The 17,408-nt window shown below is 43.5% G+C and overlaps 1 protein-coding gene across 1 annotated transcript in view; it reads left to right on the top strand.

Moving 5' to 3' along the window:
- LOC137432612 (sulfhydryl oxidase 1-like) overlaps positions 1 to 17,408 on the top strand; it is a 160,413-nt gene that overhangs the window by 70,242 nt on the left and 72,763 nt on the right. The window contains exons 6-7 of the mRNA XM_078782791.1: positions 2,520 to 2,665; positions 10,779 to 10,892. Of these exons, the coding sequence (XP_078638917.1) occupies positions 2,520 to 2,665; positions 10,779 to 10,892 (260 nt within the window). The remainder of the gene's footprint in view (positions 1 to 2,519; positions 2,666 to 10,778; positions 10,893 to 17,408) is intronic.

Consider the following 17,408-nt stretch of genomic DNA (forward strand, 5'->3'; position numbering starts at 1 on the left):
AACATGACTATCCATCACTACTATCTAATTTTAATCTCTTTAGTCTGGCTGCTAAGTAGAAGTTCCCAACTACTTGGTGAGTATATTTTGGAAACCAAGGCTCTAGAGTACAGTCACGTGAAAAAGTAAGGACACCCCATGTAAAGTTTTGACTTTTTCAACATATTTCAACATACATCTATTTGATTTTCATTTCAACAATATTGATAGATAAAGGTGATATAATATAACAAATATCATGAAACATTTACATTTTGTAGTCCATTGTATAATTTAAATAAACATAAATCCAAATTTCGCATGTGGAAAAAGTAAGTACACCCCTACATTTATCACTACTTCAAATACCTAAAATTAGAATCAGGTGCACCAGCTCAGGTGCAAATGATTAGAACATTGTTAGAGTGGATCTTGGAGGAACCTGTCTTATTTAAACCTCAGATATTTAGTTTGGTTTGCTCTTTGATGTTGAAGTGTGCGGCCTCACCATGCCTAGATCAAAAGAGCTCTCTGAGGCCTTCAGAAAGAAGGTTATAGATGCCTACGAGTCTGGGAAGCGATTTAAAAAGATCTCCAAACAATTTGAAATCAATCATTCGACTGTCCGGAAGATCATCTACAAGTGGAGAAGATTCCAAACAACTGCCAACTTGTTCAGGCCAGGCCACCCCAACAAGTTCAGCCCGAGAGCAGACCGCAAGATGCTGAAAGAAGTCTCTGAGAACCCCAGAATGTCATCACGGGACCTACAGGTAGCTCTTGCCACTGTTTATGTCAAAGTGCACGAGTCTACCATTAGAAAGAGGCTGCACAAATTTGATCTGCATGGGAGGTGTGCCAGGAGGAAACCTTTGCTGCCCAGAAAGAACATCAGGGCAAGACTAAAGTTTGCCAATGAACACCGAGGTAAAGACCAGCACTTCTGGAACAATGTGCTCTGGACAGATGAGTCAAAGGTAGAGCTATTTGGCCACAGTACCAGAAGACATGTTTGGCGAAAACCAAAGACAGCATTTGACCACAAGAACCTGATACCAACTGTAAAGCATGGTGGTGGAAATTTTATGGTTTGGGGCAGCTTTGCTGCATCAGGGCCTGGGAAGCTCACCATCATAAAATCCACTATGAATTCTTCATTGTACGAGAGGGTGCTTGAGGATAATGTGAGGCCATCTGTCGGAAAGTTGAAGCTCAACCGAAGGTGGACCTTGCAACATGACAATGACCCTAAACATACCAGTAAATCCACCAAGGAATGGCTGAAAAGAAAGAAATGGAGGGTTCTGGAATGGCCAAGTCAAAGCCCGGATCTAAATCCCATCGAGTTGTTGTGGGGGGATTTGAAACGAGCTGTGCATGCAAGAAACCCCTCAAACATCGCACAGCTGAAAGAATTCTGCATGGAGGAGTGGGCAAAAATTTCTCCCAGTCGATGTCAGAGACTGGTCGACAGTTATAAGAAACGCCTACTTGAGGTTGTTTCTGCCAAAGGAGGCAATACCACCTATTAGAGCCAAGGGTGTACTTAATTTTTCCACATGCGAAATTTGCATTTATGTTTATTTAAATTATATAATGGACTGCAAAATGTAAATGTTTCATGCTATTTGTTTTGTTATATCACCTTTATCTATCAATATTGTTGAAATGAAGATGAAATAGCTGTATGTTGAAAACGTCGGGCGCTGGGTGGTACCACTGCTTTAGACAGACACTTTGGCGTCACTTCCCTGCCATCGTGCGTGATCCTTTGGATTTCTCCCGCCTCTGGAACAAACTCCCTCACTCTCTTCAATCCCACTCCACCCTCCAGGTCTTTAAAACAGCTGTTCACCACCATCTCTTATCTTCCCCCATCCAAAACCTTGATCTTTTCTACCCACACTAATTTCACCCCAATTCCACTTTTTTGAAATACCAACTTCTGTCCTGGAAGTCCTTGGTGTCCTTGTGTTTTATACTTCGCCCTCCACCCCCCCCCCCCCCTTCCCACGCCTCCTCCCACCAAGCCCTCTCCCTTCCACACATCTCCCTGCTCTCAAATGTTGTGTTTGTGTGCTTCCCCTTCTCTCCCCATCTTGTTTTCCGCTCCCTCTTTTTATATATTTTGTTTGTCTGGTTGATTTGTTTGTGAAGTAAATGTTAGCTCTTTCACGAGCCTCGATTCAGTATACAAAAAAAAAAAAAAAAGAAAAAAAAAAAGTCAACACTTTACATGGGTGTACTTACTTTTTCACGTGACTGTATGTACAATCATAGATGAAGTGGTGCCCAAGGCAGAATCTGCTTGTTTGAGTCGTCATATTCTTAAGTGGTTATCAAATGGTAGGGTAAGGCATCCCAAGCCCAAATGTTAGCTCTTTCATGAGCCTCGATGTTGTATCCCCCAAAAAAAAAAAGTATCCATTTATAAGGTTTATGTTTTTTAAGATAATGTGTGTGTGTCAAATATTGTTCTGAATAATACTCCACATTTAAAGGCATATCTTGACAAGTTGACGTATTTCACGAGACCCCAGGTGATCCTGGACTTGCTGTCGTATGAAAACATTGCAGTTCGTCGGGTGCTGGGTGGTACCACTGCTTTAGACAGACACTTTGGCGTCACTTCCCTGCCATCGTGCGTGATCCTTTTTGCCAATGGGTCACATGTGCCTCTTTCCACGTAAGACATGCACAACGACAGGGCATAGTGCATTTTATTTACAGTTTTGATGTTAAAATTATCATTATTGTTGTCATTATCGTTTATTACTATCCTCAGATCTTGGTATATTGCTACTTAATCATTCTTACTCTTCCTAGTAGTAGATAATGAAGGCAGGCCACATCTATTAACGTTGCTTTGCTGTTGGTCTTGTCCATCTCATTATGATCCCATCTATGGGTTTTATTCCCCCTTTCTTTCTTCCACAAAAGCCCCATCGTATCTTCATTCCTGTTTACTCTGCTTTTGCCTCCAGTTGATGTTTCCACCACTGATTGTTTATGTCAGCATTTGCCTTTTTACCAATGTCCAGTGTATACTGTATATATAGTGCCCTCCATAAGTACTGGAACAGTGAAGTCAAATTTGGTATCATTGCTATATACTCAAGAAATTTGTATTCGAGATGAAAAGATGAATATGAGGAAAGAGTACAGAATGTGATCTTTTATTTCTTGGTATTTCTATGTATGTATGTTTTACCATCTCAGAACAATAGCACTTTTTATATTCAGTTCCCCAATTTTAGGTAAGCATAAGTATTGGAACAGATTACCATTAAATAAATTAAAGTAGTATAATAGTGTCGCGCGATCCCTTCAGGTTAATACCAGGGCTCGCGGATGACCAACAACAAACAACAACATGCAATTTAAGGCCATTTTCCCTGCTAGAGTGGGGGTTAGCCTTAGTTAGTGAGTTAGTGAGCGGTTAGTTAGTGAGTGGTTAGTTAGTGAGCGGGGGCTCGCGGATGACCAAACGGCTTTAATTGAGGCGACGATCAATCACGGATTTGGCTATAAAAGCACAGGGGAATAATGAAGAGGAAGAAGCGGAGGCGCTTACCTCCCGGCTCGCGCGCGCCAGCGTCTTCAACCTGGAAAGTGATTAACTCAAACGAGAACGGGTTTAAAAATAAATGGAAAATAATACAAGGGTTTATTCAAAATAAAGATCGAGACAGGGAAACGCGATGATAAAATCTAATTCTAAATTGGGACGTCCCCACAACTCACTTCAGAAATGAGACAAAGGAATGAATTAATAAAATAACTGTCCATCGTGGATTTGTGTAAGATGTGGTGCGTGCTTATCTGTCTGTAGTCTGCAGTCAAGGAATCGTCGGCTCCAAGCGGGCAAGCCCGCCGCGGCTTCGATGTCGGCCGGAAACAGGCCTCGATGCATGCCCATTCGTGCACCGTCAGGCCTCACCGAGCGCCTCGCTGCAAGCTCCTCGTCAGTCGCACCGAGGTGCCGTCCGCTCGCAGCACCGAAAGCACCAAAAAGCATGGAGCACCATGACGAACCAAAAGCACCAAAAGCACCGAAGGTCCAACGCAGGGCTAGCGATCTCCACACAAAGCCGATCTCCAACACGAGGCATGAAGAGAAATCCAGGGAAGCACAGAAAGAGACAGGAACGGAAAGGGCCAGGGAAGAGTGTGGGAGGAGGGAAGAGGGCGAAACGCCGGCGAGTCAGCAGTTTTATCACTCGCCCTGTGACGTCAGTTCTTTCTCCCCTCCAACCAGCGCAGTGACCCCCCGTCTTCCAGAATCTTCCCACTCCGCTGGCCTCCTCCCATTGGCCGAGTGATTCCCGCCAACCATGTCATGCCACCCTCGTGGCCAACCACCAGTCCTTCCCTTCCCTTCCACTAACAGCCACAGATGAAGATACAATGGACAGAATACTAACAACGCTTACACGGAGTCCCTTAAAAAGTACACGACGGTTGTCTGCAGAAAGCGGTGTCAGCAGATCGAGTATCAGGTGCATTTTGAAAGCAAACAAATGGCATCCATACAAATAGCATATGGCGCAGCATCTGAGTGAAGATGCCCCGGATAGACGGATGGAATTTTGTGAATGGGTATTAAGCAAATTTAACGATGACGCAAACTTCTCATCTGGGATCTTGTTTACCGATGAAGCCAATTTTTACGTCAATGGAGAGGTTAATCGGCAAAACTTACGTTATTGGAGTAATTTGGAGTAATCACGGGGCAGTTCTCTGTCCCTTCCACAGACCAATCACAGTCCTCCTGGGCGTGGCTATAGCCTGCCACGAGGCTCGTTGCTAGGCCAGCTTGTGGTGTGTCTGGCTGCGGCCCATGCGGCGGTGCCCTGATCTGGCTTCCTGCCTGTTTCCCAAAGTCATTGTGGTAAGGGAGGGGAATTATTTAATGTGTGCACTAAGGACCTATCTAAGTGTTTAAATGAGTGCGTTGCCATAATGGACACTGGATCGGCGACAGAGGGAAACGACGAACGAGGGAACTTTACCCATAATCCCTGCACTATTTAGCACGCCCCGCCCCCTCGTGGCGGGGACACCAATACAGCTATACCGACAGACCGGGCTAAACATAGAACTTATTACAGGTAGATTCCCTATCACGACAGTCGAGTACCTACCTATACAGATCTACCTGGCTCTAGATATTCCTTTACCCCCCGACATAACAATAGTTAATATTTGTTGGCATATCCCTTGCATGTAATAACTGCATTGAGCCTGTGACCCATCGACATCACCAAACTCTTGGTATCTTCCTTTGAGATGCTTTTCCAAGCCTTTACTGCAGCCATTTTCAGTTGTTTGTTTGTTTGTTTTAGGGGTTTCTGACTTCCGTCTCCTCTTCAGCAAGTGAAATACTTGCTCCATTTGATTTAAACCAGGAGATTGACTTGGCCAGTCTAAAACCTTCCACTTTTTTCCTTGGTGAACTTATTGGTTGCGTTGGCTGTGTGTTTTGGGTCATTGTCTTGCTGCAGGTGAAGCACCGCCCAATGAGTTCGGAGGCATTTTCTTGTCCACAGGCAGACAAAATGTTCCTCTACACTTCCAAATTAATTCTGCTGCTGCCATTATTAGTTATATCATCAATAAAGATGAGTGAGCCAGTTCCATAGGCAGCCATGTAAGCCCATGCCATGACACGACCACCACCATGCTTCACAGATGAGGTAGTATGCTTTGGATCATATGTAGTTCCTTCCTTTCTGCACACTTTCGTCTTTCCATCACTTTGGTAAAGGTTTATCTTTGTCTCATCTGTCCACAAAACGTTGTTCCAGAATTCTTGGCAAATACTTCTTGGCAAATTCTAATCTGGCCTTTCTATTTTTGGTGCTGATGGGATGTTTGCATCTTGCGGTGTAGCCTTTGTAATTCTGCAGTCAAAGTCTTCTGCAAATAGTAGATTGTGATATTTTCACCCCTGCACTCTGGAGGTTGTTGGTTATGGCACTGACAGTTGTTTTAGGGTTTTTATTCACAGCTCAAGATTTTTCAGTCATAAACTGCAGTTGTTTTCTTTGTCTGATCTGATCATTGACTATTTCTAAGTACACTAGTGATTTCTTTCTTTTTCAGGATATTCCAAATTGTTGTATTTGCTTTGTCTAGTTTTTTGTGCTATGGCTTCAATATAATTTTTCTGTTCTTTCAGCTTCCAAATTGCTTGCTATTATTTCATAGATATTCTCTGGTCTTCTGGTTAGTTTATGCCCACCAACTCCAAAGGCTGACTCCCAAGACAAAAGCAAGAGGTAAAACCAACACCAGACATTTAGAGGTCTTCAGTATGTGAAAGATCAATGCAACAATAAACATCTGAGTAACAAGAAACACTTGTCAGTCATTTGTTCCAATACTTATTCTTACCTAAAATGGGAGGACTGAATATAAAAGATGTTATTGTTCTACGATGGTAAAACTTATTTGCATAGAAATACCATGAAATAAAAGATGACCATCGACACTCTTGCCTCACATTCATCTTTTGATCTCAAATCCAAATTACTTGAGTATATAGCAATAATAACAAATTTAACTTCTGTTCCAATACTTATGGAGGTCACTGTATATTATGTGTATATATATATATATATATATATATATATATATATATATATATATATATATATATATATATATATATATTGTTGCGGAACCCAACGTCGGCCTATGGTTCCCCTTTGAGGGGGGATTAGTCCCCTCATTTGTTACTGACCGACGTGGTCCCTGAAGCTGCACCGCGACCTCCGGAAAGGCCGGTGAGCAGCTTCGTTCGTGACTGTGGATAAGATGGTAATTTGCCGAGCGGATGGCAGCCGCGGCCCGAACCGTTAACAAAGACTAGACCCGATTCTCAAACGTTGGCCAAATCGTGCCACAGGTATTCAATGGGGAAAAGACAAAGACGATGGATGTGAAGAAGAAGAAGACAAAGAGGGTTTGAAATACGACTATAATTTATTACTACTATTTACAAGACCAAAGAAACCAAGGAGAAGGAAGGATATGAAAATAAAGACAGAAAGAGGGACGGACCAGAAGGACACAGTGAAAATTCTAGCTTATCGATAAACAGTCTTACTTAATACCCCAGGACAAGACACACAAAACAGACTACGAGCAAACTCACACGAATGGGGAAATTGCAGGCAGGAATGGAAGGACTGGAAGGAGGGGAATGTCCAAGTGGTCCACAGAGCTGGAAGGATGCGGGTCCGGTCCGTGTAAACGGCAAGGCTCGAGGTGAGTGGCCACCGACCCTCCTCAATCTGGCCCGCACGGCGGCGGCGCCTCGCAGCAGCGGGTCGAAACTGCCGTCAAAGCTCAACTCAACTGTGGTGGACTCAGCTGAGGTGGACTCAACTCATCTGCTTAACTCCCTTCTTGACGCATGCGCCCCCGTTTTATATCGCACCTCCACCTCTTTCCGCGAGCTCTCTGGGCACGCCTACCGGGTCGCTACTGCAGTGCCGGTTGGCTCGCACGGCCTCTTTTGGCTCCGCCCTTGATGACGAGGGGCGGCCAACGCCCTGGATTCGGCGGCTCCTCCCCCCTCTTCTCTGAGCCCACCTCGTGGCTAATGGAGTCGCGGTGAAAACCGCCCAGCAACTGCGGCGAAAACCCAAGCCCGAAGAAACAGCGGACTGCAGCAAACCGCGGAGAGGATTTTTGTAATGCGGCTGACAGAAGGGGATTCCCATGAAGGTTCTGGGGAAATTGAAAGGGGATACTACCTATTTGAATTCGGTCAATGGAGTGTCAATTAATGGAAGACACAGCCTTAACCTACATAGAATAAGGAAATAAACTACCAACAAGGAGGAAATCTATGATTGGCTAACATGAGTGTATATGACCTAACTACGGGACGCCCTTTTGACCTTTATACACAACTGGAGGAAGGAGGGTGATATTTTTACAACACTTTACACAACAATAAAAGAAACACAATTCTCATATCCACAACAATATATATATATATATATATATATATATATATATATATATATATATATATATATATATATATATATATATATATATATATATATATATATATATATATATATATATATATATATATATATATATATATATATACATACATTATACATATATATATGTATATGTATATATACTACATGGCCAAAAGTATGCGGACACCCCTTCTAATTTGTGGATTTGGCTGTTTCAGCTACACGCATTGCTCACAGGTATATATAATCAAGCACACAGCCATGCAATCTCCATAGACAAACATTGGCAGTAGAATGGACCATACTGAAGACCTCAGTGACTTTCAACGTGGCACCATCATAGGATGCCACCCTTCCAACAAGTCAGATCATCTGATTTCTGCCCTGCTAGAGCTGCCCTGGTCAACTGGAAGTGCTGTTATTGTGAAGTGGAAATGTCTAGGAACAACAACAGCTCAGCCGTAAAGTGGTAGGCCACACAAGCTCACAGAACGGGACCGCAGAGTGCTGAAGCACATAGCGCGTAAAATAGTCTGTCCTCTGTTGCAACACTCACGACCGAGTTACAAACTGCCTCTGGAAGCAACGTCAGCACAACTGTTCGCCTGGAGCTTCATTAAATGTGTTTCCATGGCCGAGCAGCCACACACAAGCCGAAGATCACTAAGCGCAATGCCAAGCGTCGGTTGGGGTGGTGTAAAGCTCACCGCCATTGGACTCTGGAGCAGTGGAAATGCATTCTCTGGAGTGATGAATCATGCTTCACTATCTGGCAGTCCGACAGACCATTCTAGGTTTGGCGGATACCAGGAAAACGCTACCTGCCCGAATGCATAGTGCCAACTGTAAAGTTTGGTGGAGGAGGAATAATGGCCTGGGGCTGTTTTTCATGGTTCGTGCTAGGCCCCTTATTTCCAGTGAAGGGAAATCTTATTGCTATAGCATACAATGACATTCTAGATGATTGTGTACTTCCAACTTTGTGGCATCAGTTTGGGGATGCCCCTTTCCTGTTTCAGCATGACTCTGCCACCATTCACAAAGAGAAGTTCCTACAGAAATGGTTTGTCGAGATTGGTGTGGAAGAACTTGACTGGCCTGCACGGAGCCCTGACCTCAACCCTATTGCACACCTTTGGCATGAATTGGAACGCCGACTGCGAGCCAGGCCTAATCGCCCAACATCAGTGCCTGACCTCACTAATGCTCTTGTGGCTGAATGGAAACAAATCCCTGCAGCAATGTTCCAACATCTAGTGGAAAGCCTTCCCAGGAGAGTGGAGGCTGTTATAGCAGCAAAGGGGGAGGGGGGGGGGGGATGGGGACCAACTCCATATTAATACCCATGACTTTGGAATGAGATGTTCGACGAGCACATATGGGTGTGATGTTTGGGTGTCCACTTACTCTTGGCCATGTAGTGTATATATATATATATACAGTATATATATATATATATATATATATATATATATATATATATATGCATACATACATACATACATACATACATACATACATATACATACACACATACATGTTGAGGTCTGACAACGAGCAAGTCTGCCCGCGAAGGTGAGGTGTGCTGAAGGCGAGGAGCATCGAAGGCAATGCAAGATGCCGCACTTCCAGGCTCAAAAGGACAATGATCCCCAGAGGTCAGGGTTGGTGCTTATGCTCTCATGCACAGCTCCAAACAAATCCTGTCTGTTCCACCTGAGTCTAATCCGCCCGGACTTTGGGACCACCTCCCCAAGCTATGGGTCCCATGGCTGGCCGCCCGCCTGTGTTGGTGGTGCCTTGTTTTCACCATTCCACCCATGGGGCATGTCCAGAAGGAAATATGTATTTTACCTCTTCTGGGTTCTGCAGCGCATCTCGCCACCATGGGCTGCATGCACGTGCCGACAGTTTGTCATCGTCCGAAACGTTTTCTTCATGCTGTTGTTTCACAAACCCCCCACCTGGCCTCACCTTTCAAGCAGGAGGTTTCACACCACACAACCTTACCCTGACTATCTTGATGGTTAACACTCACCACCTACACGGTATACATATTACATACAACTTAGGCTAACAGGTCTTTGTCACTTGGCAAGTTAACCTTCTCTAAACATATGGTCCATGTTACACTTACCGCAATCTAGCTATGCATCCCCCTGCTCCCCTGTGCAACTATTTTTTCCTGGACACAATGGTCGAAATTACATAAGGAAGGCCATGAATGTAGTGTTAAAAGGCACAACGGGAAAATAATTGGTGCAGTCATGGATTATTGGCCATTGTTTCTTCTATGTGAACAAAAAACCTGTTCAATATATAAAATGTAAGTTGAAGCAGAATTAAAATCCACATTCAAGATAAATATAAAAAACATGGAGGGTGGTGCCACTCATTGATGGCACTTGTGCATTTTAATTGTATTTCAGTGGCCAGTAGTAGTAGTAGTAGTAGTAGTAGTAGTTGTTGTTGTTGTTGTTGTTGTTGTTGTTGTTGTTGTTGTTGTTGTTGTAAAACTGGTAGCAGTAGTAATGGGCATAGTAGGAGGAGTAAGTAGTCGTATATTGCTGGTAATATTGTTATTATTATGTTTTCTTATTGTTCGTAGTTTTTGTATATTGTTGTACGCAGAAATAATAACTCATTGGTAATGATGAAAAAAAGAAGAGTAATGCAGCGTTTTCTTCAAACATAAACATCACAGATGTGTCTTTAGTGATTATGGTCCTAAAATTTAAAACGCCCTTGCATTATCAGGAAAGCGTTGAACTAACAAAGTTTCTTTATTGGCAGGCCAGTGCATAATCGCACATATTACAGTTATGCACTGCAGACTCTACCTGGAGTTGTACGAGGATCATACAAACTACCAGCGCACAATCTCACTTTCCAAAGACCCTTTGACCGGTGAGAACGAGGGTGATAAAGAGCAATGGATTCATTTTAATCACAATAACAGATGTAAATATGTTGAAAATGTGATGATAGAATAAATATCTTTGTGACTTGTTTTCTGTGTATTTTGTCTTGGTTTCTGTGCACTGTGCTTATCTATCCCACGTGCATACATCCGTTTTTAGTCGTTCTCAGGTGGGGTGAGGTATGCTCAAAAACATACAACACCTACTGGATTATATTATCGTGGGGGTCATTGGTGTGGTTTCTTTTGAAAGTTTTTATTATTACCGTTATTATTATCGCCCCAAAAATGCTCAATAAATAAGTCACAAAGATTCCCAGCCAACTCCGCTCGTGTGAGAAGGCCGAACGCCTCAATTCTGTGTTCGCTTCCAAAATCAAGTTTGGAATTTTGGAAAATTCAGGAAAATTGGAAGGAGGAGGGATTTGGGTGGGGTTAACGAGGGTAGACAAGATCATGATTTTGGATTGGGGATGATCTGAGATGTTGGTGAACAGCTGTCTTGAAGACCTGGAGGGAAGAATGAGATTGAAGAGGATGTGGAAGTTGATTCCACAGAAAGGAAAAAAGAGGAACAAAATTTCTCCAACAACCTCATCTCAGATCACCAACTTGGATTCAGACCAGGCAAATCTCCCTTGGATATGCTGATTCTACTCACCCAACAATGGATGGAGGCCTTCATTGTGAGACGTGAATGAGATCAGGGCCTTCTCTCGATTGACATATCTCCTGCTTTTGATAAAGTCTGGCATCCCACCTTGCTCTCCCAACTCTCTGCCTGTGGCATCCAAAGCCAACTCCCCCACATGGCTTCCTGACTTCCTCTACTCTTGTAGCCAACTTGTGGCTCTCAATGGAATCCTTTCATCTCCTCTCCCTGTAAAGGCTGGAGTGCCCCAAGGCAGTGTTCTGACCCCAGTCCTTTTCCTGATCTTCATCAATGATCTCTCTGACTCCCTGGAAAATCCTCTCTCTACCTATTTGCTGATGCCATGACATCCCTCATCCTTCAGACAGATAGGATGCAGCCTCGTCCCTCTCCTCAGACCTTGACAAAATCACAAGCTGGTCAAACACTTGAAATATGTCTTTCAATCCTGACTATTTTTAACACTCTCACGATCTCTCTTCGAAAGGACCATATGGCAAATCCTCCGATATTCTTTCTTACCAATCCTCTTGAAGAAGTTCAGTCGTTCAAACTCCTGGGTCTCACGAATTGGATCTCACTAATTGGATGGCCCTGAATGGATTTCTCTCATCTCCCCTTCCTGTTCTGGCTGGAGTTCCCCAAGGTAGTGTTCTGGGCCATGTGCTATTTCTGGTCTTCATCAATTATCTCTCCGACTCTCTGGAAAATTCTCTCTATCTCTTTGCTGATGACTCCACTATCTGCCGCTCCATTCCTCATCCCTCAGATCGGAAGTCTGCAGCCTCCTCACTCTCTGCAGACCTGGACAAAATCACAGACTGGTCAAACAAGTGGAGCATGTCTTTCAATCCTGACAAATCTCACACTCTTACTATGTCTCTCCGAAAAGACCGACTGGAAAACCCTCCCATCTACTTTATCAACAATCCTCTCCAAGAAGTTCTGTCGCTCAAGCTTTTGGGTCTCACTATCTGCCATGATCTTTCTTGGGAAAACCACATTTCCAAGCTGGCCTCCAAAGCCAGTCGCCGACTGGGCATCCTCCGTCGTGAAAAGTCCTTCCTTGGCACACCTGAGCTACTCACCACATACAAGGCTTTCATCCGCAGCTCAATGGAATACTGTTCCCCCCTCTGGGCCGGTGCTCCTGCCTCACACCTAGCTCGGCTGCACGCTGTTGAAACCAAAGCTTTCAGAATCATTGGAATCTCCCACGATGAAGTTAACTCCGAGGGCCTTTCACTTACTCACCGCAGGCAGGTTGGTGGTCTTTCTGTCTTCTACCGACTCCTCTCCGGCCTTTCTCCCCCAGCTCTCTCTGTGGTCTGTCCCCCTAATATTCCTACAGGTCGCACAAGATCTGCCAGCAACCCTCTTATGGTTAAACTGCCAAAATCTAGGCTCACTGCTCACCTTCACTCTTTCATTCCCCTTTTCTCCCGCCTCTGGAACAAACTCCCCCACTCCTTTCAATCCCACTCCTCCCTCCAGGTCTTTAAAACAGCTGTTCGCCACCATCTCTTATCTTCCCCCATCCAAAACCTTGATCTTTTCTACCCCCGCTAATTCATCCCAGATACACCTTTTTTGAAATTCCAACTTCTTTCCTGGAAGTCGTTGCAGTGTCCATATGTTTTATACCTCTCCCACCTCCCCCCAAGCCCTCCCTCTCCCACATTTCTCTCATTGTCCCTGCTCCCAAATGTTGTGTTTGTGTCCTTCCCCCTCTCTCCCCATCTTGTCTAGCGCTCCCCTTATTTTGTGTTTTGTGTGTCGGTTTGACTTTTTGTGTGATTAATGTTAGCTCTTTCACAAGCCTCGATCTTGGAAAAAAAAAAAAAAATTGGCATGATCTATCTTGGGCAAACCACATGTCAAAGTTGGCCTCCAAAGCCAGTTGCCGATTGGACGTCCTCCCTCCGTCATATAAAATCCTCCCATTGCACACTTGAACTCCTTGCCACATACAAGGCTTTCATCCACACCTTGAGAGAATACTGCTCTCCCCTCTGGGCTGGCACCCCTGCCTCACATCTTGCTCTGCTTGAGGCCATATAAACCATGGTCTTCAAGATCATTGGAATCTCCAGTGAATAATCTGGGTCTACTGGGCCTATCATTTCACCCTCGTAGTCAGGTCAGTGGTCTCCCTGTCTTATTCCGCCTCATGTCTGGTCTTGCACCCTCTGCCCTCTCCGGGCTTTGTCCCCCATGTATCTGCAGGGTGCACACATTCACCATCAACCCCCCTCTGGTGAAGCTCCCCCAAATTCAGAATCACTGCTCATCTCCACTCATCTGTTTTTTTTCTTTTCTTTTTCTTTTTTTCTAATGCCTCCAGAGCCGAAGGTCGGAGGCATGTTTTCGGCCTGTCTGTCTGGCCATCAGTCCAGCTGTTCATCTGTCCGTTATCAGGGTTTTTTTTTTGTTACCATGATAACTTGTGAACCACTGCATGGATTTCAACCAAAACTGGCAGAGATATGGACCGTACTACAAAGATAAACGGATTAGATATTGGGTTTATAAAGTCAAGGGTAATGTGACCTTTAATGGGAAATCATTTTGCACAACATAACTCGATTTTGAAGCATCTGGTGTTGTCTCTTTTCTTATTTCTCTTTTCCTTCTTGCACTCTCTTTCATGTGACCTTTAATTTATGTGTGACCTTTAATTGAGGTCAAATGTAACAGTGTATTGACATCTAAATGTGGGCATAGGCATATCCATTGACACATTTGCGTCAAAATCTATATTCATGGAAGCAGGTCGAGTGAAACATTGGAATCCTTTTTTTTTTAATCTCTTGCCAATACGCAATAAAGCACGCCATTTGATTTATTGTCAGAGTAAAGCAGTGGAGTGTTTATACATCTTGGAGAACTTCTATTTTTTTTTTTTTTACTCTTACTTTTGTCATTAGTTGTCGTTGCGAGTTGTGATCAATCCAATACTAATATCCTCAAGCCAGACCTGTAGTAGAGTCCTGAGTCAAGGCCTGAGTTTCAAGGATTTAATCTTTCGTGACATCTTTTATTTTGTCTGTCATCCTAACAAACCTGCTTTTTCTCTTTTCCCAACATACGTTTTTCCTTCTTTGCTTTGAAACCCCATTTCTAGGCAAATGTTGTTTATTGTGCACACCAAAACTCCCACCAATTTGATGAAGTTGCACATCTACAAACTCTGGTCAGGGCTGGCAGGATGATCTAGATTCTAGAGGTATAGGCATTCGCTTCTGAGCTGTCTAGCCTGTGTTTTAATCTCGTCCCAGCTATAAACTGTCGTCCTGGTGTTTCGTAGGCAGGGTGAGACACCAAGAAGTGTGCCGTCCCTCACATGGACATTAAACAGAATTCCCTTCTGCTCGCTTTAGCTGGTGGACGTTAGATACCACAGTATCCTTTGTGAAAATTATGTAAGTTATCGCCGGGACCCTGAACAGTTCCAACTTCCTGCTCTAACGTGCAACTGTGCCCTGTGAAACACAACTGTGCCCCCAGCAAATGATGCTACCCACAGCCATGTGCTGCATAAGGAAGAAGAAGAAGAAGACTAGTCGATACATTTGAGTCCTGGGTCCTGTCTTATTTTCAGCCTTTCTTGTCTTGAGCTGATTTACTAGTCGTGGAATATGATACTTAAGTCATCCAAATCTCTGATGTCTGATTTGAATACTTTGTGCTTGTCTTGTCTGCATAAAAATCTGTTTGTCTTCACGTGACTATACTGCAGTCCAGAAGAAGTGTACTATCATGATGGATTCTACTTCTCTCTTCAAAGATTGGCTGGTATACAATATAATGTGCAGTGCACCTTGATTTTTTTCTCATTTGCGCAAACCGCTCATTTTGCACCACAAAGTGAACCACAGCAAGCTGGTGGACATTTCCTGCATGTTATGCCTTTGTTGCCATTGTATTATTTATCTTTGATTTATCTTTTTCGTTATCTGTTGCTGTGCACAGCTCGGCAGGATTCACTTTGCGGTGTGAGAAGGGGAAAACGTCTTTATCAGCTTTATCTTCAGACTGACTTCTTGGGGAATATGCTTTCTTTGATGAGTGTTGAGTTAAGTCCTTTCTTGGCAATTAATAGTTCATAATTGATCTGTGCTGCTGTTGAGCATTGTGCCCCACTTTTGGCGGGTGCTGTTAAATTACATCTTCCTCTCCTCGAAGAATGCCGAGACAAATTGTCATCTCACCGTTTAGTCACCTTGCAGTCCTCTTTCACCCTTCAATACAAAAAATATATAAAACAGCTGTTCACTACCATCTCTTATCTTCCCCCATCCAAAACCTTGATCTCTTCTACCCCCGTTAATTCACCCCAAATCCACTTTTTTGTTGTTGTTGAAATCCCGACTTCTTTCTTTCCTGGAAGTTCTAGCAGTGTCCATGTGTTTGTTTTATACCTTTCCCTCTCCCCCGCCCCCCCCCCGCCTTCCCATGCCTCCTCCCCCCAAGCCCTCACCCTCCCACGGATCTTCCGTTGTCCCTGTTCTCTACTGTTGTACTTGTGTGCTTACCTCTCTCTCCCCATCTTGTCTCCCGCTCCCCTTATTGTATGTTTTGTGTGTCCATTTGTCTTTTTTGTGATTGATGTTATCTCTTTCACCTTTAATACAAAAATTAGCCTCGACCTTTAATACAAAAAAAATACAAAAAAAATAAATAACTTCCTAGCCAACTCAGGTCATACAAATTATTATTGCTCTACTTCATAAGTCCATGTAGATTTCCATTCTCTTCCACTCTGCATGTTAACTGGTTTTTTTCAGTGGAATTGTCTCGATTCATATTTGTACCTTCAGTTTGTTGTCAAGACGGCAGCCCAAAACCTATCTTTGATCAGGTATCTATGCTCACTAACCCTGCACCCTCTGTATACCTGTAACTTTTAGTATCGCTTTGTCTGTTCTTCTCTACTTCAATAGTTTATCGACAGTCCATGTTGGATTAATTACAGTGCTAGTCTCCAAACTGCTATTGGCTGGTATTGCCAGTGCAACACTTGAGTCTGGGTTGTTCGCTACCGGCTTCCTCTTTGCATAACATCCGCTACTACAATCGTTGTTGAATGAAGGTAAACGTGCAAGTTTTCTAAAGGAATAAAAATGTCGAGGGATGAGAGTCTCCAGTAGCATTGGACAAGCGAAGCAGTTGAATGACACAATGGACACAAAAAATCTGTTGAACAGTTTAACCTTAATTTGATCTCGTCAAGGAGATGCGATGCAAATCGGCATTCCCCTTTAAGATTGTGGAGTAGGAGCCTGCCACTATAAATTACAGTCAAACAACTATATCTATTATCTATATAAAATTTGTTTGTTTGTTTTCCAGCAAAGATAACAAAACTGTACCTGCATGATAGATAACTTTATAAGAGAGATATATTACCAAGGTAAACGATGAGTCCTTAGAGAGAATAGTTTCAACTAGAATTGCTGACGGCCGGTAGGAATAGAAGATTTATACTTGTGCGAGGACACTAAACTTTAAGAATTCAGTCATGTGCTAAAACAGAGAGACATTGGATGAGTAGACAAATGGGGTGATAGGCCAGATGAGTAAGATCTCTGAGAGTGTGCCCTTTGGACTAAGTGGTCATAATTTAGCCTTTGAGGTTATTGATGCTTCCAGCCTTGCAGTTGCATAGCAGCAGGTGGGGCCAGTGTCCCAGCTAAGCTTGCCCAATGTTTAGTGATCTGGGTTTCCCTTAAGAGCAGCTTTTGAAGGAATAAGATTAAAAGGATACAGGTCAGCGGGTCTAACAGGCAATGCAACTGCTTTAAAAGGTTTTGAGGATTTGTAAATTTCTTACCGTCGCATGATAGATTGA

The sequence above is a fragment of the Myxine glutinosa genome, chromosome 8 (genome assembly GCF_964187855.1).
Source record: "Myxine glutinosa chromosome 8, kmMyxGlut1.1, whole genome shotgun sequence".
Classification (NCBI taxonomy): domain Eukaryota; kingdom Metazoa; phylum Chordata; class Myxini; order Myxiniformes; family Myxinidae; genus Myxine; species Myxine glutinosa.